The sequence below is a fragment of the Falco cherrug genome, chromosome 7 (genome assembly GCF_023634085.1).
Source record: "Falco cherrug isolate bFalChe1 chromosome 7, bFalChe1.pri, whole genome shotgun sequence".
Taxonomy (NCBI): Eukaryota; Metazoa; Chordata; class Aves; order Falconiformes; family Falconidae; genus Falco; species Falco cherrug.
The window spans coordinates 12,869,471-12,895,875 of record NC_073703.1 but is presented as its reverse complement, the minus strand read 5'-3'; the positions used below and the strand labels follow the sequence as shown (position 1 = coordinate 12,895,875).

General features: G+C 43.4%; 3 protein-coding genes across 5 annotated transcripts in view; 1 reads left to right on the top strand and 2 right to left on the bottom strand.

The window, feature by feature from the left end:
* Positions 1-5,367: 5,367 nt before the first annotated feature.
* Positions 5,368-14,600, top strand: MESD (mesoderm development LRP chaperone). Its single transcript, XM_055715717.1, has 3 exons — positions 5,368-5,575; positions 10,260-10,492; positions 11,230-14,600. The coding sequence occupies exons 1-3, from the start codon at positions 5,411-5,413 to the stop codon at positions 11,492-11,494; spliced, it is 663 nt and encodes a 220-aa protein (XP_055571692.1). The 5' UTR covers positions 5,368-5,410; the 3' UTR covers positions 11,495-14,600.
* A 148-nt stretch (positions 14,601-14,748) lies between these two features.
* LOC129736461 (uncharacterized) lies at positions 14,749-22,405 on the bottom strand. Its single transcript, XM_055715716.1, has 2 exons — positions 18,424-22,405; positions 14,749-16,695 (listed from the first exon to the last, which is right to left on the bottom strand). Exon 1 carries the CDS (start codon positions 22,403-22,405, stop codon positions 21,482-21,484), a length of 924 nt encoding a protein of 307 aa, XP_055571691.1. The 3' UTR covers positions 14,749-16,695; positions 18,424-21,481.
* The window catches only part of CEMIP (cell migration inducing hyaluronidase 1), a 114,079-nt gene continuing 109,560 nt past the window's right edge, over positions 21,887-26,405 (bottom strand). For all 3 annotated transcript variants that reach the window (XM_027801612.2, XM_027801610.2, XM_027801611.2), the window contains exon 29: positions 21,887-25,790. In XM_027801612.2, coding sequence (XP_027657413.1) covers positions 25,663-25,790 — 128 coding nt within the window. In that variant the 3' untranslated portion in view covers positions 21,887-25,662. The remainder of the gene's footprint in view (positions 25,791-26,405) is intronic.

Here is a 26,405-nt window from a genome sequence, read left to right as displayed (position 1 = left end):
TGATGTGGTGGGTTATTTTTTTTAGTATGGCATAGTCAAAACCATAATATCAAAGGTAAGAAAAAAAGTTATTACATAGATACCAGTAATATAAATATCTCAGTTATGTCTAAAATACTGGTCAGCTCCTGTTGCTCAACTGAAAGATAATAACAGCAAAAGTGCGGGGTTTTTTGTTGTCCTTTTATTCACTATTTATTGTGCTGTTGTTTTCATCACTTACCGTATATAATCAATTGTTTGTTCCCTGCTGTTACCATGGTTATTTAATACATTGACATGGAAAGAAGACACATTTTTATGAAAAAAATGCAGCCACAAAACTCCTCTTGCATGGAATGGAAGGCTGTGTCATATTTTATGTTGATACGGCCAGTAGTGGCTTTCTGGTTCTTGTTCTTATCTACCATCTACATATCCAGATATCCATCCTACACCTCGTGTTTTACAAGGCTAGTGCCTAGGAGAGCATTGGGTGCAGCGTAGCTCCTCGCGCCCGTTCTCCCTCCCTGAAGCAGGCAAGAAGGGCCAGGTGCAGGTTTTTACGTCAGTTGGCTTGAAACTCAGAAGCACTTAATGAAGGAGTGGTAAATGCTAGTGATTAGAATAGTCCAGCATGAACAGGAATCCACGACCCTCCCTTCAGACTCTTAGGTCTGCAGGTTTTTTTGGAGATCAAAGGAGAACACAGTATTTTGAACAAAATGTGCAAGGGCCCACCCTTCCTGAATTGCACTTTTGGTAGTACGTTCTGTCCTGCAGCTGTAATATTCTACAGAAGGGTTTGGGTTTCCCCCCTCTCCCTCCTTTTTAAAATATATATAATGAGAGAAATTTACTAGATGCTTTCACAGGAATCTGTGATCCTACACTTTTCTCATTGTGCCTGTGTGTTCTATAAGGAGAGCGGCTGATCATTACTGGTTTAAGTCTAGCACCTTTAATTCATCAGAAGTTCATGTAATGTATTACTTACATTAGATGTGGGTGCCAAAACTGACCTGTAAACCTAAACTTAAATTGGGACTACAAAATTAATTTCACTTAGATTGTGGAAATTGGACTATAAATGGAATTCCTGTGGGAACTGCGTAAACCTTCTTTGACATTGATTTAATGTAATTCTTTTCTTAATAGGGTAACTTTCAATTGTGTAACCAGTACATAGTTTTAACCAGCACAGATCTGTAGCAAATATTGCAGTAAGATGAGTACTAACAGGAACATTCTGTGGTGTTTCTGAATTTAAGGATTAAAATGTGTAGCTTTATTGCAGCTGACTAGACAGTCAGGCGTCATACCCTCTCCCCAAATATGATCAGAGAGGTAATGACACAAAGCTAACATGTCATTTATCAAACATCTCCATTCAGTCAATCAGTTTTAATCTATAAAATGTGCATGCACAGGATAGCATAAAGTTGGGGTAAAGATTTATTCTGTGGTCAAACCTGAATTCAAGGATCTGAATTTCAGAGTTAGTACCTGAATTGGAATTTCCTGTCCAAATCACAGTAATTAACCCCTAATTTGGGAGAATTTTGAATTATAGATTTAATTTTTCAAACTGGACCCAGGAATTCAAAGTGTGACTAGCTCTGGAACAAAAATCTGCATTCTCTTAATAGATGGCAAGTGAGTGTCCTTGCTTTATGCATGAAATTCATTTGAGGACTGAAATCATTCTGAATCACTCAAATGTTCATGCTCTAGATGACAACATATTTTGCTTACTATGCTGCTAGTAACAGTATTTAGAAATAATTCTAAAATATTTAGAAATATTCTAGAAAAAAGAAAATATTTTCTTCTTGAAATTTAGAAATATTCTGGTTGTTTTTAAAGAGAACATGTTCAGGTCTGCTTTTTCAAGTTTTTCTCTGAATGTGGTGGCATTTGGAGGTCTGAACGAACACATGCACTGTCTTCGCATGAGAGCTCGCATTAGATTGTCTCTGCAGGGGAACATTTAGGGTACTTAAGATAATTTGACCTATGAAAACATTTATTTTCAATGTTTTACTGGAAGTAACTCAGAATATCCTGACATTCTGTAAAATGTACAATAGTGCTTTTAAACAGGGTAAGAATGCTCTGAATGCTAGGTCATCTCAAAACTTGCTTCAGGTTTTCTGCGATCTGTTACTCAGCAAGTCTTCCGTATTGTTTAACACAGTATTGTCCTGGTCCTTTGCTAAGCCAGTAGGTGCAAAAGCAGTTCTAATATCTATCAGGCTGCACAAAGAGCACAGCTGTACCCCAAACCTCCATCATTTTAGACATTCAAAGTAATCACTAAAAGGCTGCCTTTTGCAACACCTCATTCATCTGAGCCACTATTAGACATCCTCTTTTATTAGCAGAGTTAAATTAATTCTTCCAGACACAGCATGTGTCGATAGCAGGTAGCCCTTGCATGTTCATACTCCCTTCTCATGCTTAGGGCTGATCTTCTGATCTTGTTAGTTTAATCTCTTACTCATCTATACGTCCTTCCAAGAAGGCGCTGCCCTTTCCCTGATGAAGTCAAATTCCTTGTTCTTTCCAAGGTTTTATTCCAAGGAATGTCAATGCACAAGCTTTAAGACCCTACAGTACTGTATTTGCAAAGAAAAGCAAAATGTGACTAATGAGAATCCACTTTAAAATAGAAAACTGCACACAAAAATGCACCGCAAGCGAAGACTTGAGGGAGCTTTTGGCAGTTAAAAATATGTGCACATTGTTCTCCTAACTCATAAGAAATAATGGTATGGGAAATATATTTTGCACAAATGTAGTTCAAAAAATACAGGTTATATTAAAAAAAAAAAAAAGAGCATCCCAAACTTAATTAACAGAAATTTAGAACATCCTGAATCCTCTCACTTTACAGCTTGACCCAACCCTACTCAATAATGAAAACGATTTACATCAACAGGGGGAGGTAGATTTGCCTTTCTGTTAAGGTGTAACACTGTAATTTAAAGTACTACTAGTAAAATTTGTGTGTTGCTGAAGTAAAAATGACAGCCACAGCTTGAGACATTCCTGGCCTGACTAGATGGGACTTTAAGCTACTAGATAAAGCCTTAAACACCTTATTTGTGCAATCTACAATGAAAGTAACCATCTATTACTGGATATGTTCTGTATTGTAATCATAATAGTGTTAGCTGCTGGGACTATAAAAACTGTTAAGGAATATGAAAATGCTTAAGCTATAAAAAACATATTTGTGTGATTTTATAGGTGTTCTGAACAAAACACAGTGTGCCTCAGTAAAAATAAAATGCAGTTTAATTTGCCGCTGTCAGTGATCCATGTTTCTAGCTGCATTGCTTTTGTCTCTTGCATGGGAAAGAACAGCAGAGTACAGAGGCTGAATAGGTGTTTGTCCTGCAGCTGACTCCACAAAGCATACTTTGGGCAAGTTCTTCCTGGGCACAGAATTCTGCCTGAACAGAGATAGTTGCGAGGTCAGAGCCAAGCATGAATAAAACATCTCCCTTTCAAATTAAAGCTCTTATATGCATGACAAGGAAACGTGTAGTGTTGTTTGGTGCAGTGCTGGATATACTGAACAACTTGTTCACTTCTAAAGAGAACTGGATTACTTTTGAGATCCACATCTGAATGCAGTGCCAGATATTAAGGAAAGTCAAAGTTGGCTTGGTTTGTTTAATAGGAAAAAACAGAATTGAAGAAAATATTTCCCAGTAGAAATTCAATGAAAACATTTTATGCTGTAAGCCCAGCATTCCAAAATGGACTCTTTAGTCTTTATTTCCCAGTGAATGTACGCACGATCCAGTAATAACAAAAGTTACCAGAAACATATTTTAGTAAAGCCTCATTAATCAGGGCAAGCTGATATAGTATACCTGATGTTCATTATATTTAATAAGAAATCACTGAGCAAATGTGCTCATTAGTGACTTACTGGTCAGCTTTGTGAAAGGTACTTGATTAAAACCCCATTTCAGTTACTGTACATTTAACAAGCTCCACGAATAGCTATGGCCTAACTGCTTCCTGTTTCTCAGGCGTGCTGGCAGCATGTCTGAAATGTTATAAAACGATAACCCTCTGTATGGAGATTGCAGACCAGGCTGGTTGTTTATCAGGGTGCTGAAGTCTTGGATCCCACATCCTCCTCTGCTGTTTCTCATGCTACATGCGCACTTGGCAAGCTGCTGCTCCATGTGGCACGTCTCCCTGGCGTTCACAGGCTGCATAGCCCTTCAGCATCTTGCCACTTCCAAGGGTTATCCAAGCTGCGGAGAGCCTCCCGAACTCACCGCCCTGCCCGCTGCCTGCTTTTGGGTTTTTACATGCTGTGCCCATAGGGCAGTGGGCTCCTGGCTCACTGTAGGACAACATACAGGAACAGAACTGGGGTTGGAGTGGTCACTCTGTGGAATGAGTTTCTCTGCTCTGAACCTGCTGCCCCTTCAGTGCTTCCTCTTGGATGGAGAGGGGCCCTGCTCCATCGCCAGCCCAGCCACAGTTACTAGCTGCCACTAGCAGTTACCATCACGCCTCCTTCAATTCCCAAGTGCAAACTTCTTGGAGTACAAGTCTAAAAGGCCAAAGGGAAGACGGTGCTATTTATAATTAAAACAGCTTCCATGAGGCGAAAAATGAAGACTGCAATAAGGCTATGAAGGCATCGATCTGTATAATTCGTTTTGGATAATGGAAAAGTACAAAGAAAAAGCCATGTCTCTTGATGTTTTGTGTGGTGGTCAGATGTTCTGGAGTTTTTAGTAACAAACAGTTTTATTTTCAAAAGTCTTCTAAAAACAGTATTGCTGAGGTACTAGTTAAAAGTCAGAAGACTCGGTGCCAACGGGCCCAGTGCCTCTCACACGTTACCAAATGCACACGGTTACCATTCTGCTTTAATAAAAAAAATCAGGGAAAAGAAATCCCACGGTTTACAGTCCAGGAGCTGGTCCGTCATACTTTTTATTTAAAAAAAAAAAAAAAAAAAGCCCGACAATGTCCACCTTTCATCCAACAGCCTGGGCCAGGGCCTGCAGGGGCGGTGCCCAGCGCGGCCCCCGACCGCAGCGGGCCGGGCCGGGCCGCGGCCTCCTGAAGCGGCGCATTGTGCCGGGCCAGCGCGTCACACGCCGGGCTGCGACATCGCAGCGGCTGCCCGCCGTGCTGCCCCTGCCCCCGCCCCGGCTGCGACATCGCAGCGGCTGCCCGCCGTGCTGCCCCCGCCCCGGCTCGCTCCCGGCGCTCGGCCACGCTGCGGGCGCGGCCGCCTCCCCTCAAGCCGCAGCAGCCGGGTAATGGCCGCGCCGCTGCCCTCTCGGCCCTTCTCTCCCCCCAGCTCCTCCTCCCGCCCGGCCCCCGCCGCTGCCCCCGCCCCTTAAGGCAGCCGGGGCCGCCTTCCCGCGGCGGCGAGGGCCGGGAGAAGATGGCGGCGGCCGCGGGCTGGGCCCTGCTGGGCCTGGCGCTGTGGCTGTGCGCGGCAGCCGCGGCCGGCGAGCCGGAGGGGAAGCGGCGGGCGGGGCCGGCCAAGAAGAAGGACATTCGGGACTACAACGACGCGGACATGGCCCGGCTGCTGGAGCAGTGGGAGGTGTGGGGAGGGGCCGGGGGCCGTGGCGGGGCTGCGCCTCCCGGAGCCCGCGTAGGGGCCCGGCGGCTGCGGCCGGTGGGGCAGCGAGCTGCGCTGCCGGCCCGTGGAGGCCGCTCTGCGTGGCGTCTCCGCCGGGGGAAGGCGGGAGGAGCGGCGGCCCGGTCGCCCTTCCGCGGGCCTAGCGGGGCCGCTGGCCCAGAGCGGGCGGGAGGGAGCCCCGCACCGTGCGGCTGCGGGATTCCTGCCGCCCGGGCTCCGCGCTCCTGTGCGGGGAGGCCGCAGAGCGGGGCCGAGCGGGCGCGGGGGGGGCAGCCCTCAGGCCGCGCCGAGCCCCGGGCGCCCCGTGCCGGCGGCCCGCTCCGGCTCCGTGGCCGTTTGGGGGTGCCGAGGGGTGCACGTCCCGTGACCGAGTGTGGGTGGCAGGGGAGCCACTCGCTCCACGTTTGCGGAGTAGGCCCCGAGGGCTCTTGGTTTGCGTTTCTTCTTCGCCACTCCTCGTGGTAACAACTGATTCTGACTTCATCCCTCTCTCATCCCCCTTCACACCCACTGCCGTAATTTCCACAGCTCCCCATCGCTCTTCTCCACCTGGGTGGCATGCCACTGTTCAGCTCTTTGAGTTACCTTGGCTTTCATCCTCTTCTCATAAATGCCAGAGTGCTCAGCAGTTCCTCAGAATGTCTTGCCCCAAAACTGGAGGAATGACAGAGTGAAAACTTTTGTCTCTTGTAATGCCACTTACAGCCGTAAATCGAGGTGGAGAGGTAGGTTTTGTATGTTTCATGTAGGTAAAGTAACTGTGCAAAGTAAGGATGTCAGCCTTGGACCTGGTTGGCAGGTTAGGGACTTGTTCACCCCATGGACTGTTGCTGTGTACCTTCCTTTAGGAAGGGAGATTCTTAGAAAAGTGAGTTAAAATTTCAAACAAAATTATGTAAAAAGCTCCAAGTTCACCCTTCTGTTAGTGGTATCAGCTGAGGACCAGGTAGTCCCAGCTGCTTAAAAAATCAGGGCTTAAATGATAATATTGGCCAACTTCAACCAAATTTGGCGTTGTAGGAAAAATCTTAAAAGATGAGCATCTCTGAGTTTGCAAATCAGGTGCCTGGATAAAAAGGAGACTCCAGTTAATGCTGTCGTGACTCTCTGGCTGTGTATTCTGTTCCAGCCATGTGGCAGGCAGAGTCAGGAGGCTGGTCAGGGTTCTTCCTCTTTAGCTGGAGCAGGTCTCTGATCCAGTTTGCCATGTGCTGCGCAAATGCCTGTAGCCATGTTGTGTGCAGATGTGGCTGAGCGGCTGGGATTGCGTTGCCGCTGAGGAAATGCACATATAGCCAGAGCCCGAGGAGAATAAAGTTACTGAAGCAGGGGCTCAACAATTAACAGTTGTTTGCTTTTTGGGATGGTCAGCTGTATGCCACTCTGCGTGATGGTAGTCAGGACGCATATAAAGAACATGAAAGACTTGAGGGGGTGGTAGTTAGAGGATAGAGAAGAAAGGGCATGAGTGGATTTGATGGGGTGGGATGGCAAACAAAGGGGCCATTATGAATTTGGGGAAGAGCAGGAATTACGCTTGGGAGTAAGGGGCACAGGGCACAGATCTGTACAGAATCAAGTGTTGCTACTTTCAGCTGAGTGAGATGACTCCTAATAGCATTGGAGGATGGTGGCTGTAACACCCTGTCATGGTTTAACCCCAGCCAGCAGCTAAGTATCATGCGTATACTTGCTTGCTCACTCCCCTGCCCCCAGTGGGATGGGGAGGAGAATCAGAAACAGGTAAACCCCATGGGTTGATACAAGAACAGTTTAATAATTGAAATAAAGTAAGAATAATAATAATTGTAATGAAGAGGAGAGGGAGAGAGGAATAAAACCCAAGGGGGGGAAAAAAACCCAAGTGACACAATACAGTTGCTCACCACCCACTGCCAGTCCCTGAGCAGTGATTGACAGCTCCCCCCAGTTTGCACACTGAGCACGATGCTCTATGGCACGGAATATCCCTTTGGCTAGTTGGGGTCAGCTGTCCTGGCTCTGCTCCCTCCCAGCTCCTTGTGCACCTCCTCACTGGCACAGCATGGGAAACTGGAAAGTTCTTGACTTGAGCAGGCACTGCTTAGCAACTACTGAAACATCGGTGTGGTATCAGCGTAATTCTCCTACTAAATCCAAAACACAGTGCCGTATCAGCTACTAAGAAGATGATTCTGTCCTGGCTGAAACCAAGGGACATCCTTGGGTTCAGCCAGAAGCCTCGAGGGGCTGAGCGGCCACTTCTCTGTTCATGCTCTTGTGCTGCCCCTTGCACTGTGCTGGTGCAACCATGTGCATGCCTGCCCAGTGAAATGGGAGACTGATCTAGTGGGAAGTGAGCATGGGGAACGGGAAAAAGAGATGGAGGTTGCTTCAGCAGCTCAGCTGCACAGCTGGAGCTTGAAGGAAGCCACCTAGGGATTTCCTGCATGGAAAGGGACTTGCCAGCAATCTCGAGTCCGGAGGAGCTGGAAACAGAACTGAGAATCTGGTCTGGAGGTCTTTCTGTTGCTGAAATGTCATATTCTTTAAATAGTTCATTATTGTTATAAGCTCAGGGTTTCTTAGGCTTGACTCTGAGTTGATTGTTGAATAGACTAAGGAATTAAGTGTCCTATATTGCTAATATTTAAAAAAAAAATAATCTAGGGCATTGATGAGAAATGCATGAGAATGGGAGCAGGGGGGAGGAGGAAGAGAAGTAATATATAGTTATTACTGTGTCTGTGTAATGCTTTCCCTCAAGTCTCATGTTACTGTTTATTTTGATTAATCTGCTAGACATTTCAAAGCAAAAGCTTACACTTTTCTTCCAGCCTTTTACTTTGTAGGTAGCTTTATAAATAGAAAACTGCATGATAGTTTGTACAGGATCGAGAAAAGAAGTGTCGGTAAGGGAGCTTTTGACTGCTGCTTGTAGTATTTCTATTTAAACTGTAATAACAGCTTTATGAGCATTTAGTTGGATAGTTAAGGGGAAAATAGGTAATATAGGTTACTAGATTGTGTTGTCACTAAAGTCAAGTCAATTTCTGTGTTATGTAAAGGAGTATTTGGAAACATTCGTTTCTGCCTTTTCCTTTCAAAACTGTGAAATTGAGCTGGTTTTGTCTGAAATTAGGATTGATTTGCTTTTACTTCTGAAAAATGTTTTTCATTCAGTTATGTAAAATTTTGTATTTTCATTGCATTTTATTGATATGAGCATTTTCCAGCTTCCTCTGAGATAAGTCTTGTTCCCACTTAGTGAGGACAGTGGGACTTTCCATGTGCTCTCTCTGCTCTCAATTCACTTAATGTGGAATTTTCAAAGGCATGTGAGCTACTTGAAAGCATGCTTCAGACTTGCAAAATGGAAAGCGATACATAACTAATAAGGAAAGAAAGGGTAAAATCTAAGGCTTCTACAACTTTTATTCTGTGGTAACTAAATTTTAAACTTTTTGTCAGAAAGACAACAAATGGTACGTAATTGAGATAGGAAAAGAACATAGATCACTTATATGAAACTTTAACTATTACAGAGTATGGGATGCTCCCTGTAGTGGGATGTTGTAAGAGGATGATGTTGAGTTTGTTGAGTTGTATGTGCAGAGATGAGAAGGTAATGTGAACTTAGATCTAAGAATCAAGATCAGCTTCTGACCTTTGAGGCTTTTGAAGGAAGTAACTTTATATACTGCTGTGGTTCATCTTCCTGATGGAGTAATGCATGTTTTCACTAAATGCCTGAAGTCAAAAAACCACCTAAAATATCTGCCTTAATTCCTGCTGATTTATAAGTCCTTGTGTGGATGCCTGTGTAAGACTTCCTGGGTTTTATGTTCTTTTTTACTTTTTCATTCTGTCATAAAAATACTGTTTAAGAAATCAAGTTCTGGCTCAATGTAAGTTGTCACTATGTTCACTCCTCTCTGTTGCAAGCTGTTTTAAGGGGCAGCAGTTTGAATTCTGCCTTTCCGAATATTTAAATGTCGTGTCAACCTCAGCAGAGTCAAGAAGAGGTTTTTTCTTTTTTCCAAGAGTGACTTACTCTTGGTGATTATGTTGTCAGACTATGAGCTGCATCTGTGCATCAGAAATGTCATGAAACCTTTGATAAAAGTTTTCCTGTGGCATTAACATTGAAGCTCTGAATTCTTGTGGTTTTAGTTGTTTAAACAAGGAAAATTAATTTCTCAAGTGATCACGTGATTCCCAGAAGTGAGTTTTGACCTCTGAAAGCAATATGTAGATGAATGCTTTTTAGTTTGTGTGTATGAGGCTTTTTTAGTGCAACTTTGTCAGTTCATCTTGTATATTTAATAAATTCCTGTGAAACAGTAAATGGAAAAAAAAAAAGGTGTTTAGATAGAGCTGTATTGAATTAGTCTTGAGGCTGAAATATTTCTCAGCACATGGTAAAATGAGATTCTGCCTGTCAGTATGAAAATGTGCATTGTTTTGAGGTGAGGGTTGTGCATAGAAAGAACATTCTTGGTGAAGTGTCCTGAAACAAAACTCACTCTTTCTTCTGGTTTGAGAATCTCCATCATTTAACTAAAAAATACTTTATCAAGGCAATCCCAAACAATGGGAAATTCCCAAAAAAGTACATCTTTGTGGAACAGTTGAATTTAAAGCATCCTTTTCTGTTTCAAAACAGAAAGATGATGACATTGAAGAGGGAGATCTTCCTGAACACAAGAGGCCTCCAGCACCAATAGATTTCTCAAAAATTGATCCGGGCAAGCCTGAAAGTATCCTGAAGCTGACGAAAAAGGGGAAGACTTTGATGATGTTTGTCACTGTGTCGGGAAATCCCACAGAAAAGGAGACAGAAGAAATTACTAGCTTGTGGCAGGGCAGTCTCTTCAATGCAAACTATGATGTGCAAAGGTAAAGTGTTGTGTGAAAGGATAAAGTTCTTGCTTTTACAGAACTCTTGTTTCTTTCTTCCTGAAAATCTTTTAAACTGTCCTGTGCCCTTCCCCACCTCTGTTGCCCATCACTATTTCTTCAAATCTGTATCAGTTTATTTGCCAGTTTGATTTAAGTCAAGCTACAAAAATTCTGGTGTGGTGCACAAATCTTTTTAACACTTACACGTGATGCCTGTATAGCCTAGTGCCTAGTTTCTTTTTCTCTCATCACATGTCAGCTATTTATCGGTTTTAGCTGCAGTTGTTTGCCTTTATGTGCTTGATGGAAAGCATCACACTTAGAAGACTTGTCACCACAAAAGGCTTTTTGTTCCTCTGGCTAAAAGATTTGGTTTTTGTCTGTGAGGAAGGATCATTTTGAAACGTGAATGTTGCACTCTTGTATTGAGGCTGTGAAGGGTTGCAGTTAAGTATATAAAGCAAATTTAATGCCCTTTAGTGGGTTTTACATGGTGTCAAATTAGTTCTTAAGTTTTCTTTGTATTCTTACTCCTTCTTTGTCATTTGCAAACTTGGTATGTTTTATTCTTATCTGTGCTAGAAGATTGTTCTCTTGTCCCCATCCCCAGGCAAGAAGGCTAGCTTCTTGCCTTTAAATGTATGCATCTGTCGTGGAGATGCTCTGAATTAAGCAAAACTTAAGCAAAGCTTGAAATGCGCAGAGCTAACTGAAAAAATGTATCTTTCCTCTAGGTTTATTGTTGGCTCAAATCGTGCCATCTTTATGCTACGCGATGGCGGTTACGCCTGGGAGATCAAAGACTTTCTGATAAATCAAGAAAGGTGTGCAGATGTTACTCTGGAAGGTCAGGTTTATCCTGGAAAAGGAGCAGAAGAAAATGAGAAAGGGAAAAACAAAACAAAACCTGAAAAAGCAAAGAAGAAAAAAGATGCAGACAAGAAATCTAATGGCATCAAAGAGGACAACCGAGCAACCAAACAGAGAGAGGATCTATGATGGACGCGTTAACCAGACTGGATACTGCTCTGCTGCTGCTTGAAGGGAAACTAAATTTCTGTACAATTCCTGGGTTTATTGGAGTGGAAGGAAGGATGCAGAGATTACTGAGGTTGAAAGACTTTTATGTTGAAATTCACCAGTTTACTTATTAATGTTGGCCATTTGTTTAGTTACAGGAAGGGTAATGTTTAATGCCAGCAATTGACTACTTTAGTTTGTAACTTTTTATGCTTTTGTTGTTGTTTAAAATTAACATACAAATCTGTGTGTCTAACATCACAAACAATTTTAAGTGGAAAAGAAGAAATACAGTCTCAGAATATGCTGATGTTCATCTGTAGTAGCTGCGTCCGTCTTGGGTGTGCAGGTTGGTCATTGATTCATAGCTGCTGTTAAATAGCAGAGTACAGCGCTGGAAGGTTCTCTCGGAAGCCAGTTTGGTAGAGTCAGTTGGCAAAACTGCCTAAAATTGCAAAGAGTAGCGTTACGGTGGCCAAAGATGCCTGAAATTACAGGGTTTAGGGCATGTCTGGTTAGACTGCCAGTGTCCACAATGAACAAAACCTGTTCTGTTTGTCCCAAGAAATGCACAGGAGTGGTTAGAAGCTTGACAGAAGCTAGGCAGGTACTCAGCTAATGCGGTCCAGGTCAGCGCAGGAAGGAGATTCCGCATCCATCACAAGTGATGCTGGGATGTTTGTGGTGCTACAGCACCCATACAAGCAGTGTCGGTGTGAAAGGAACAGTCAGAATTACGGCATTCGGGTTGCTACCGCTGCCAAAGAACTGTGCCTGTGGAACCAGATGTTATGTATGCCCCATTATCTACACAGTGAGCTAGAAGAAATAGCTTTAACCCTGAAATTAATTTGTTTTACTGGTTTAAGGGTTTGTTTAAATCTTTGAAGAAGTACTAGTTACAGTACAGAGTTAAACTTTCAATTAGACATATCACTTACTAGTGTTTAATAACCGGATTTTCTTCTTTTCATGGGTACAGATTCCTGGCTGATATGGTTGAACATTTGCTTTAAATACTATGAAGTTTGATGTATGGGAGAAAATATGATTTCTCCTTGAAAGAGTTTGTGTAATTGGGAAGGTTTTATTATTATTTAGGTTGTATTCAGTCGAATGCATTGCTTAGAATGGTTTCCTTTCTGCCTTACTGTCTGTTAGGGACTAAATGCACCCAGTATGTATGGTCCACATCATTTTGCAGAGGATGAGCACGGTGTTAACTGTCTTCATTTGATACTACTAAGATGTTACTTTGACTCTTTATTTAAGGTGCTAAAATCCAAGTGTTTTGGATAGCAGGTCCTAATTGAACCATAATGGTTGATCTTGTGGAATACTTCAGTATCAAAAGTGGGAAATTGTGACTTACTGAGTACTTGTTCTAAAATAAAAGATGTCGCTAACATTACTGTTTCACAGAGTAGTAAAACCTTTAAAGTAATTACACGTTTAGTTAGGTATTTGGGAGACAAACTCATCTTTGGTTGCTGTACATAAGGACTAAATGATGTTGATGAAGGTGTCAGGTGACTGGGTTTATTTAATTGTATTTGTGTGAATTTAGGATTAAAGAAATCTTTTCAGCCACACTTCATTAAACAGGTCTGTGCCTGTTTGAGTGGAAGAATGAAAATCATGTGTTTCTTCAGGTTTAACTGTATTACTTTTACATTCTACTATTAATCTAAATGTGTAGCAGAGTTGAGAAGAGTCTGTAAACATTTGGATATTGCATTGCATTGAGAAGAGATATGCAGTCCCTTTCTTGTTTGTAATTAATTTACCATTTTGTCAAATGTTCTAGGTTTGCACTTCCCTTCTTTTAAAAAATATTGCTTCTCATCTCAAGAGACAAACAGAGGTCAGACAAAACTATTATTACAAAATAGTAATGAGGTTCATTCAGGTTTTTTTACAACTTAAATCTATGGTATGGAGATGACAATTCAGAATATGATCAGAAATGTGTGGAAATGCAGTTTCTGTAATTTTCCTGACATTGTGAAACATAAATATGATTTCTTTTTCGATCAAATTGTGTTCTTCCTGAGCTAAATAAATAAGCAATGTGAAACAGTATACAGATAATCCAAAAGAAAATCAGCCAAAGAGGAGAAACAGTACTACGCTATAGCTATCTTTTTCCCTTAATAGTTAGAAAGAGGGGGGCAGCTTTGCTGAAATTCAGCCAGCTGGTTGTCCAGGCTGTTTTGTTGGTTGTTTTGAGTCATTAAGTCGCCTATTCCAAGTGCAGGGATGTTTTGTGCCACCTAGCTTAGTTAGTGTTTGGGGTTTTTTTTTAGGTTTTTAATAGGAGTAATGACATGATGATTGCTTTTTGACCTAAAGCCTTCAAGTAGCTTTCTTTGTCTTCCGGGGTTTTTTTTTCTCCCTTTTTCATCCTTTACACTCAACCAATAATTAAATCTGCTAGTAAGTATAATGTGGCAGTCTTTCCTGAAGATGGAACTTCTTCACCAGCCGTTCTCAGGTTTTGCAATTCATAACTCTACTCCAAAAGAACCAATGTTCCTTTTTCAAACTAGTAGGTCTTTCAGACCCTAGCACTCGTCCTGGTACAGTGTAACATAAGCAGATGTTATTTGCTAATCATTCAAGAGGCCTGAACACAGTATCACATACAGACATGCATATATAAAAATATTCAAACAGTTCCTTAAGGATATTAGTGTTCTCTAAGTGCCCCAGCAGATGCTGGATTGCATGTTCGAGTCTCATCAGACTTCCAATAACAGATTTTTGGTTCTATATACACAACATTTAGTTACCACCTTTAAAACTAATTTCAACAAGTAAGGTGGTAACTTATTCTTTTTTTTATTCAGTGCTGTACAGAGGTACGTGGAAAACCATCTGCTTTCATGGCAGCTGAATGGCTGTTGCCTGTCACTGCTCAGCTTAGTGGTTTCTCTGTTCTAGTGCCATAATTTAAGTTTCTAAGTTAACCAGCTGTCCTCAGAAAAAAAGTTTGTTAATGATACTACACGAGATGTGGTTGCACTTTGTGAAAAATTTCCAATGGACAATCAACTTTTTATGTAATAAAATACTGGAACAAATATCTTGGGTTTGGTTTGGTTTTCTTTTAAAGATAATCCTAATGTATACTGCATGCCTTACCTGTTTTACTGAAAATTAAAAATTAATAAATTTTAAATTCCTACCCAGAAGAGGACAAGTGCATCTCCTTTTCTTGAGGGCTTAATTTCATCAAGCAGGTAGAAAATTTGGCATTTAAATTGCTAGGACCAAGGCCCAGAAGACCCGATAGAAGTACTATGTGCAGTAAGTGAATGAATTCTGGCAGTTGAATTTATAACAAAACATCATCATGCTACTAAAGCTTACTAATTAGGAGATCTGAGCAATGCCCATATGCATTTTAAAAAGATGAGAATTGCAGGTGCCGTCATTATGACGTTGCTAAGGTTGATCTGTGGTGGTGCAGTGATGTTCCCTGTAATCCTGTGCCTACTACCTGTCGTACCGTCTGTGGCCCAGCCTTCCTCTTTGTGCGCACCAGTGCCAGCAGGGAAGGTCACGGGTCCCTTTTGCAGCTTCTCTTAGTTGTCTTTAGCTTTGTTGCTGCCCTCATTCCTAGGTGAGGTACCCTAGGAATTGTTAAAATTCTGTCCTTTAAGTCTGTTAAGACCCACAAACTACAAGAGGATTGCTAACCTTCCCTTGACGGGGGAAAGCATTTCTCTTCTGTGAACGGTCAGGTTAGTCTTGACTTCAAAAAGCCTCCACATGCCTGTCACTGTTTCCAAACTCTTTGCAATTTTCTCGTGAAAAGGAAATGGTCAATTACAAAACCGTTTTGTTAAGATACAGAACAGCCTACTTCTCTCCGATACTTGGCCACTGTTCTTGTGGGGTTTATAGTAAGGCTTGGAAATCATTTCCAGTCTTTATCTGTGCCTCATTTCCTTTTCTATTCAAGGAGTAACAGTGTTTGCCTTTTCCAGTTGGTTGGGTTTTTTGGTTTGTTTTTTTTTTTAACTGCATTGGATGTTTATAGAAATTGAACGAGCCAGTGCCTGAATAACAGGGATGCCTCTATTCACAAATGCCTGTTTCATTGGTACTTTCATGTTGCTCATTCTTAAGGTTGCCATCCTACTAGGTCTGTTGATACACCTTTATAATTCTTATTTTGGGATAAAATGAACTATTTTTGCCTGTTGCTGTTTTCCATCTTTCATACTGTGCCATTTTAATGGGGACAAACCCCACCTAATATAGGTGAATTGCCAGGAAGGTTAGAGCTGCTTGGATTCATGAAGGAAAAACACTTCACCTGGATTTTTTGGTGGTGGTGGTGGTGCGTTTTCTCCTCCAGCAGAAGCAGCAGGTAGTGCGAGGGGGCTGGTCACACCTCCCACCTCGAGCAGAAGAGGGCTGCGCAGTGTCGTTTCTGGTTAGTATTTTAAAAGTCACTGTAATTCAGTATAACTAAGCGCTCTATGGCACACCAGCCTGCATCCAGGGGCAGCTGGTAAATGCTGTTTCTGTCCTGTGTGATGCTGTTTAATGGGCCAGTGTGGTCACTGTCAGTCCTGGTGTCAGCTGGGTGAAGTTATCGGTGGCAGTGTATCGATGGGTTTCTGTAATCTGAAAACCAGATCTGTTAACCATTATTAAATTAACAGTAATAATTGTTTTTTATTTATTATTAAATTAAATTAAATATTATTATTAAATATTTAAAGAAATATTTAAATTGGCAGTAATAGTTGTAATAAAGGATTTTTCAAGAACTTGGGGAGATATATATATATTTAATCATTATTGGTATTTTGAGAGGGAGAAATGGGGCAGATAAAGGAACTTCAGCCTCTTCCCAGTTTTACTAGCAATGGGCAGCAAATAGGTGTTCCTGCAGCACAGGGTTTTGCTCTGCAGTTTCTGCTAAGAAGAGGGTGTCCTCGTGCCAGGGGCCCTCCCGCTCGCCCACTGACCTCTTGCACCTCTCACTGCGTGACGGCAGAGTCCTCCCATCTTGTGAGGCGCTGTAATTCATCCCGTTAGGATGCCTGCTGATGCCCTGGCTCCCAAACCGCAGCACGGAGGTGGCTCTGTCGGGGTTTCTGCTGTTCAGATGGCTCAGTGCCTGCTGAGGCTGTCATAATAATCCTATTGGCAACGTCCTTGGCCTGAATACGGAATAAAATGGGAAAAGAACGTGTTACTTTTTGACACTTCTCTGAAACAGAAACTTTTTTTTTCTTATTCCAGAACTATTGTGCCTCTGCTCTGTTGCAGTTAGACCGGAGAGACCCTATTTTTTTTTTACAGAATGCTAACTAGAATGCTCTAAGTCCATGAGACTTATAACCAAAACCTTTTTTCCCCCTGTTGTAATTTAATGGTACTCCAAAAAAACCAACAACCCGTGGGCTCAGCTTTACTGCCTATAACATCTGCTTTTAGAGATAATTTTCAGTAGTGTCTGAAAATAGGCTGGACTTCTGTGTTGGTGATGTGCCTGCTAATTCTGTGGAAGCCACAGAGCAGAGCACTGAGCACTCATGAAATCATTAATATTTAAATCAGTTCAGGTGCTCTCATTGATGGCAATGTTACACATTGGCAGGCCTCCGTGTGCTTTGGAAAGCAGTGAGCAGCAAGGTGCCTGCAAGGTGCAAGGTCATCAGCAACGAGCAGTAGCTGTTGATTGAGCAGCACCATGAAGTAACCTGCGTCTTGCTGTAACTTCTGTTAAAGGCTTCTTTGTAATGAGGAGGGCTGGGATATACGTGAATAATTGTATTGCAAGGTTGTACTGGGAAAAAAAATCATGGTTGAGCAATTTCTGAGTCAATAAACAAATAAATAAGATAAAGGTGTAATATGTGTATTCATGTGATCATTGCTCGTTATTTCCCAGACCCATGGTTGCAAGCCATCCTGTGTGTTTTGGTTGTTTTGGTTTTTTTTTAACTTGTCCTCAGTGCAGTTTTATTTCATTCAACTTCTTTTGCAAAAAAAATAAGTTGAGTTTTTATACTCCCATCTAAAATGAAATCTCACGACTATCCAAAATAGTGCGTACTTAAATTACACATACTTTCATTCATCCTGCCAATTGTATCCACAGCCATACCCTACAACTTCTCAACCCTTGATAGTCAGCTGTTGTCCTTCTGAGCTGTAAAACATGCTAATAACTGTGTGAACTTTAGGTAACTGCAATTATACGAGGATGGAGTTGCCAGGGACCCTAATGGAAGCATAGGCAGGTGTTTGGGCACTTAACAGCTGATTTTGACAGAAGATTTTTGAAAAACTTAACTTTTCTTTCATTTAAATGTGGGAGCCAGGTATTTTGTTGTGATCTAATGAGCTGTGTAAACTTACCAGGGAAAGGTCACTTTCCATCTTATCGTTGCTCCTACCCAACCCCTGTCCCCACATAACATCACCATTTAAGCCATATTACTCAATTCTGAAATAACCCCAGGAAGGCCTGAAATATATTTCAGCCACGTTATTATTTCTGTCAGCAGTGATAAGCCAGGACAGCCTCACTTTCTGGGATGGGAAAATCAACTTTAGATTTGTAACAGGGGACGCTGTGCTCAGGAGATCCCCAAATGATGCAGCTGAATACTGGAGACAGACTACAGGAAAGCAGGAAAAAAAAGTCAGATCAGCTGCATTAATTTCCTGAGGTGTTGCTATCAACTGACAGACCCTGGGGCTTTAGGTGAGACATCTGTGCTTTAAGAAACATTATCCCGTACTACTCATTCAACACTAACACAATAGAAGATGAGGTTACAGTTATGCTGGGAATTTCATCGTGATCTCCCATTACACACTTTGCCAAAGGAGAAGAGATACTTACTTTGTGAGGGGCTTCCTCACCACAAGCCCCTCACCGTGTCCTGGTACTGCTCCCGACGGCTGAGATATTCCAGCTGAGATGCAAACGCAGAAATTGCAAATTATTCTATTTGCAAAGTGATGGAGCTGTCCCTTGGGTTTTGTTTTGGGGACCATACAGTGGGTGTACAGGCTGCATCCAGCTCCATGGCTGAGGGATCACCGCAGGGAGGAGCTGCCGAAGGTGTTTTGTGAAGAAGCCATGCAAGAGGAAGGAAGGGTGTAGCTGCAGTGGTGGTTTCTACACATGCCTCCCGCATCCTTTGGTCAGGAAGAAGGTGGTGTGACAAAACAGCCTCTGAGCCAGCTGCCAAAATGGCCCTTTGGGGCTGAAAAGCCCTGGACACATCACAGTGGTTTCAGCTGCTGCTGGGGGTGATGGGCAGGCTGGTCGAAGACCTGCGAGGGCAGCGTACAGAGCACTTCATTCGGGGAGCTGGACAGGCAGTGTTCCTTATTGCCCCGCGGAGCTGGGAGAATGGGAGCGCCGTGCAGCAGCGGCGGGAGCATCCCTGCACCTGGGAGCTGTGGGCAGGATCCGTGCCAGCTCAGCCGCTGCTGCCCGCGGGCGGCTAACAGGACTGGTCCTGGCCTGCTGGCATAAGGCGGCAGGTATGTAAGAGTCAAAAAACCCGCTGGGTTTTCCTTCATTTGCGGCCCATACCTTTTGTTTCCATTGTCCAAAGCAGCATCTAAAAGAAAAGAAAAACAAAAAAACCCCACCAAACCCACACACCCCCTCCCGACGGCTCTCACTGCACCCCGCCTTTAAAAGGCAGGCGGTGCAGCCAGAAGGACAATACTAAGTTTTAGAATTTTGCCCGTTAACCCGCAAACTCACGCGTTTGAAATCAGTTTTGCCGGGCAGCCGGTGCGCGGAGAGCTGCGGTGAAAGGTGCGGGAGCTCCGCGGGCCCGCGGCGCTGCGCCGGGCGGCCGCCAGGGGGCGGGCGCGGACAGGCCACGGCAGCTGCTGCGCCCCGAGCGCTGCGCCGGGCCGCGCCGGGTCACTGCGGGGCCGCGGGCGGGCGGGGTCGGAGGGACCCCAAAGCCCGTCTGGTTCCCAGCCCCCGCCACGGGCAGGGACCCCTCCCGCCAGCCCAGGCTGCTCCCAGCCCCGTCCAGCCTGGCCTTGGGCACTGCCAGGGATGGGGCATCCACAGCTGCTCTGGGCAGCCTGGGACAGCACCTCGCCACCCCCACAGTGAAGAATTTCCTCTTAATATCGAACCTAAAGCTGCCTTTTTTCAGCTTAATACCATTCCCCCCGTCCTGTCGCTACAGGCCCTACCAAAAAGCCTGTCCCCATCTTTCTCGAAGTCCCTTATGCTATGTTATGTTATAGTATACCCATTTAATAATTTACATTGTCTTTGTAATATATTATCTATATTACAGATATTAAAATGCTATATTTTTAATAACAAATGTATATAACTTCTTAATATATAATTATTTATATATTTAATATATATATAACTTTTTAATAACAAATCAATTTAATTTACTAACAAATTAATCATATTTTCCTACAGAAGATAATGTAGTTAATGTACAGTGTATTTTATATATTCATGGATAGAATCTATCTGGTCTATATTTAAATACAAACACATAACTAAAAATTAAGTGGTAATTTTAGAACTAATGTAGTTAATTGTATATAGGTTATACAGAATTTGTCGTTGAGTTAGTTCTAACAACTGTATATACATATATATATAGACACCTACACACAGACACACACATATACACACACAAATATATACGCAGACACACACAAATACACTCACGTAAATATCCACACACAGGCACCCCAACCACACACAAATTCACACATATATACACACATACACGTGCACACACACAAACACAAAGTGCACGCACTCCCCTTACACAGGCCACACACAAATGCAGATATCCATATGTAGAGCCCTCATGCACAGACATACGCACGTATATATCCACCCTCCTGCTCCTTACACACACACGCAGAGCGACGCAGTGGTAACGGCTGCCCACATGCTGCGGCACGGCGAGGTGGGGGCACCTCTTCACACCTCCCTTTGACTCCATCAAAAAATCAATAATGTAATAATGTATGGGAGTCTGTGTGTAAGGGTGTGTGTGTAAGATGTGTGTGTGTGTATACATATGAGATATGTGTATGGGTGTGCATACATGTGCCTGTGTATGTATGTGTACGTGTGTATACAGAAGAATGTATACGTCTTTATAAGGTATGTACATATATTTGTGTGTGTGTGCGTGCACATAAGATTGTGTGCACACATATGAAAGCTGTGTCTACACGTGTATGTAAGAGATGTGTCTGTGTATGCACGTGCATGTACGAGCTGTGCATACGAGAGCACGTGCGATGAATCCTGGCTGCCCACCCTGGGGGTCTCCGCAGCTCCTGCCCCATGAGCAGGCTCCCGGCTGCCCCGTGGCTTTCTGGAGGTGCCTGGGGGCTCCCTGTGCCCCCCACCCCCCCATCAATTTGCTGCGGTCAGAGGCTAAAGCCCAGCTCTGCCCCTGCTCCCACAACAGCCCCTGCAGCTCTCAACAGGGAAGGTTTTGATCTTATCGCTCTATTAAATAGATGCTTCATTTTTCCCTGATGCTGGTGTTGTGATGTCAGATTTCTGCCATGACTTTCAGCTTTTTTCTTCCTTTTCCCCATGCAGTTGATCTGCAAAAGCCCACATGTCAGTAACTTCAATCCAACACGAGTAGGCAGGGTGCATTTCTAGTTTCCTGGCCTGGAGCCATTAGGCGGTAGTTCTCTAACGTGCTAACTACTATTTTGATACTTGATTCAAAAATATGTGCTTGGATGCTGGAAACGTTGAGTGCTGCCACCAAAAAATCCCATTCCAGTTTTGGAGCCTCCAAAAAGTTTTACAGTGGAGTCTGCCCAGCTGGCACTGTCCCATGGTGGAAAATTTACAGTCTAAGTCGTACTTGACCTGACAGTGAGATTCTCACAAGCTGTAATAGTCGCCCACTACAAAAACTTTATAGGTTTTATATATTATTTCCATATGTATTTTTACTCCGTGTTCACCCTATTCAATGAAGAAAAAGTTTTGTGAGCAAGGGAACAAGATTTTTGGTTTAATCTGCTAATAGTCCCCCACCTTTGGCTGCCCCAAATACAGCCCTTGCTTGTGTCTGCCCCCTGTGACACCCCCTTTCCCGCTCCCATCTCCTTCCCTTCCCATCTCCCTGCCTCACAGCCTGCAAGGGTGACTGGGCAGGCAGTGAAATGTACTGTGGTCTGCACAGACTGGCCAGCAAACGCACACAGGGGTGGTTTGGCCCCTTGGTCTCTGCCTTTTGAAGTAAGTAGGGAGCTGTGTACCTTTCTCTCAGATGCTGTACTAAGGCTCGTGTGTGTCCCCAGCAAATGCCAGCTCATTGCTACAGACACTGAAGAGACAAGAGACAAAAAAAATAAAATAAGAAATTTGCATTGAATATTTATTTCGATAAACATTGTGTACTCCAAACAACTACATGTTATCTCAGTTGTAAGCCACAATCTGTTGGGACCAATGTCCCAAGAGCTCTTGTCATCATAAACCAGTCGATGCATTACCACGGTCTGCGGACACAGAGAGCTTTCAAGTGCAAAGCAGATTATCTGAAAAGACATATCGCCAGTCTCCTTAACAACCCCAACAACGCTAAACTCCAGTAAAAATGCTTCATATGTCTGCAATTTAGTTGTCTTAGTGCCATTGTAATAAATTAATAGAAAATATATCTTTTTTTTTTTTTCATTGGAAAGTCTATAAGAAAATGTACAAACATCTAACTCCGAAAAAGGACCAGCTGTTTCGGCGACAGGTAAAACAAGCATTCGAACAGAGGCAAAAAAATCCAAACATCCAAACAAACAAACAGACAAACAAAATGCAATCAAAAACCCCCACTCTACCGATGGCAGTTGTATAGGCAAACGTGGAAACATTTGCAGTAATAAAACCTTACGAAGAGGGTAACTGCAGCTTGTGCAGGGACTGTGCAGGATGTACAAAGAACAAGCGGTCAGGTAAGTCACTAGTCAAAATGTGCATGAGGAATTTCTAGAATGGTCAAAGATTAAAAAAGTGATCATATGGCACAAAACTGTTGCTGACTGGTGATGGTACTAGGCTTCATTCTGCCTTCAGAGCAGCACACTGACCATCCCATAAAGGTCAATGGGAGCCCTTTGCATTTCACAGGCTTGGCTGTCCCGTTACGCTGCTGCGATGCTCTGTTATCCCTCAGGCTTACAGACTGCAGTGATCCCGTACTCGGAATTCACAGCGTGAGACCGACCCTCGCTCCAAAACCAGCCCCATGTGACAAGCTTCGCATGATAGAACAACCTACTTCAACATCTTCTTCTCTTAATAAGATGAGAGGTTTTAGGAAAGAAAGAAAAAAGCGTTTCCTAGAGCCAAGTCTTATGATTTCACCCTGAGAATTCCCAAAATAGCAAAATCAGAAGCCACGCTTTCGCACAAAGGCAGCATGCTATAGAAGCTGAACAAACCACTGCAGGTGACAGGCCCAGCCGGCACGGTCCTTCCAGGCTTTTCCAGGAGGAGGGAGTGCGCTGGTGTCCCACTGTCCCACTGGAGCAGCACACTGCAGCGGGCAGCTCCTGCCCCGGCGTCATGCAAAACCACATCCCAAACCTGGTACATCCCGAGCCCAGCTTTCCTGCCCACCATTGGTTAAGTGCTCATGAAAGACCTACTCCTGCTTTGGTCCACTCTCGGAGGCAAGTGCGCCCCGCTGACACGTGCAATGGTATCAGCAGGCTTGCCTCAGGCTGACGAAGAGGTTTAGGTAACCCAGACAAATGTACTCAAGAAATACAGAATGTAGTAGTAGAATGTACTCAAGACTCTTTTTTTAGCCTATTTGCTCGACTCCAGGGATCTGGCTCTGTTTTGGCTATCAGAGAACATCAGATAAATGATGTTTAGATAATCATGGTTGAACCACAAGTGAGACTGACTGTTTCAAGGAATAGTTTCTGAAATCCCCAAACCATCAGAAGACACTGGGGGTAAAAACAACCCACCCCACTTGCCTTTCACAAGTGTTCCCCATTCATTCTGGAAATGGCACAAATGCCTAAAGAGCATTCATTGCCAGACTCTTGTTAAGAAGCGAGGGAGGGAAAGCTCGGCTCTTTTTTTTTTTTCTTTTTTTTTCTTTTTTTTTTAAATACAATACACAGGACATTCAGCAAGTTCAAAACAACTATATAACAAGACTGAAAAGAACATTTCCAGTTTCAAAACCCAGGAGAGGCTTGGGGGGAATGTAACCTACAGTACTATGTAAATTTTGCTCATGGTTGCTTTGACTTTGAGAGCAATTGATCTAAACCAGGCTTATAGACTGCAACACCTGCCCAGCCTTTGGAATGGCACACAAAATCCTTGCCCTTTTGTTCCAGCTACAAGATAGAGCTTTGGATATTCTGGAAAAAAAGCAACTTAATGACATGAACTTTAATTAAAAGAAAGTAAAATGAAGTAACCATCAGCAACTAGAATAATTTCTGTAGTAATGGGGACAGGCAGAGACAAAGTGGGGAAACAAACGCAGACATTATTGGCAAAATTTGCATTCTATGTACTTTGAAGAGCTCGTCATCCTATCATTTACCCCTTCCCCCTGCCCTTAGTGTCCTTAGCATAGCCACAGCCTCCAGAGACACCTTCAGGGCATTTCTGAGCAACAGGCAGAAATATTACTGAGCACTAGCAGTGCTTACGATGTTTTACAATAATGTTTAACTTCCCAGCTTCAAGAGAAGCCCCTGTAGGAGTCCTGGTTGATGCTAAGCTGCCTTCATCACCCAGATATTGCTTTGAAGATGGGGGAAAGGAGGTACAAGGCATCCAAGTAGTTGTATGGGGATTTCCACTATAATTCTTCAGCTACCTGGTATCACCTGTGTCACCTTCTATCCAGACGTCATGTAACTCTTCCAGGAGGACCAAGACACTCATGCCCTTAAGCCTAAGGACAGGATCAGAAAGCAGCACACAGCAGAGCAGTCTGATCCCATTCCCTCTGACCTCCCTGGAAAGGCAAGGACCGCTCACCCTATTTGAGGCTGAATAACGTAAGCCCCCGTATTCCCAGTTAAAAACTGGGAGCCTTGAACAGGATGGCTTTGACTGGCTACCATAAACCCTGCAGACTGACTCTGAACATTATTACATGGTGGGACTGTATGGGAAAGGCTGTATATGTGCTAATCAACATTGCTTTCCTTCTGGCCTACAGCTGCTTGTTGAAGGAAAACTTCTTATCTGAGCAACCACTGTTAAAACCCTTGATCCATAGGAGAAACGCAGTTTTCTCAGCAAGCAGAAAAATGTGGTTTCATCAGTCTCCACTAACACGTTTTAGCCTCTCCTTCTCTCATCTCCTCCCCAACTATGTGCCATGAGTTCGAGTGTACAACACAGATCCCAAAGAGCTTCATCAAACATCAGAGAAACACAGAATAATTTAGGTTGGAAAAAACCTTTAAGATTACCAAGTCCAACCCTAAACCTAACACTGCCAAGTCCACCACTAAACCATGTGCATAAGTGCCACATCTACACGTCTTTTAAATATCTCCAGCGGTGGGAAGCTTTAGGATAAATTCTTATTGTCCAGTTACACTTCCCAGCACCTAGCTAATCATTCAAATATCCTCTTTCTATCTCAGATTTTCAGCTAGTCTTTGAATTGGCATTCCATGTTTAAGCGAGCAGCTCATTACACTATGGAAAAAAAAAAGAAAAAGAAAAAGAAAAAAAAAGGTGTTTGGGCAACTTAGAGGCTCGTAAAAGCAATAGTCCTTGATGGCCTTCAACCCTAGAACTCCCCTTTTGAGAGGCAGCCCTGTCACAGGGGTGCTGATAAAACCAGCAGCTCGTCAAACAGGTCAAACCTTGCTTAGTGACACAAGGGTCAACACGGCATCGGTGGGCAAGTCAGCCGGCGAGGAGCTGGTGATCACAGAACATACACTGATCACAGAGGAAGGCTTTTCTGTCACATGTGGCCACTCTAGCTACTTACAGTGAGATATCTTTGTGAACAGCAACAACAACAACAAAATGCTACACCTCTGGAGCAGGCTGGCGAGGCGCCTGCGGTGAGCAGTCAGTAGTCCGTCCCACGGGGGCAGTGCTGGCAGCCAGGAGGCAAAGCAGTGTGTCCTCATAATTTCATTTTCTTCACCACAGGAATCGGCAGTGCTTGATAGATTTTAGCTGAGTCCTCATTAGTGACCAGCTTCACCCAGACAGGGCGGAAGCTGCCTTTGAAGCCCACAAAAGCCATTTTTTCTGCAAACAAGAGCAGATATATATTAGGAGTGTGTCAGGGCTGCACCAGATACCCACCCATGTGTGTGGCTACACCCAGTGCCTGGATGGATGCAGGTGGACAACAGCACAGGTGCACACAATCTTTGCCCATTATGCATTCCCCAGGTAGTAAAGAAATACTTTTCTAATGAAGCTTAACTAAAATTTCATTTACATGTTGTATGCTTCCATTAATTAATAATGTGTGATACGTATCAGAGGAGAAAGAGAGAAGGAAAACCCCTTCCTAGCAGGCAAGGTTGAAGCTATCATTGTTGGCGTGGTGCTTATGCTCAAAAGCCTTTCCTGCTTGCGAAAGGTGGGGTGATGAGGAGGCACAGGACAACGAAGACCTTTGTTAGTATACATTAGTGTATAACACACACACACAAGAGGAAAGCGTACCAAAAGCTCACAGTTAGAGCTGATCAGAGCACCATGCACACAGAGCAGTATTCTAGCGCAATAAGCGATGCTTTGAAATCACTATGCTTTGTGCCTGCAAGCTGGAATTCTGTTTCAGGAGAAAACCAGCTAAAAATAAGTTCAGACAAGTAAAAAAATCCTCTTTTGGGGCATTTAGTAGGAAAAAGT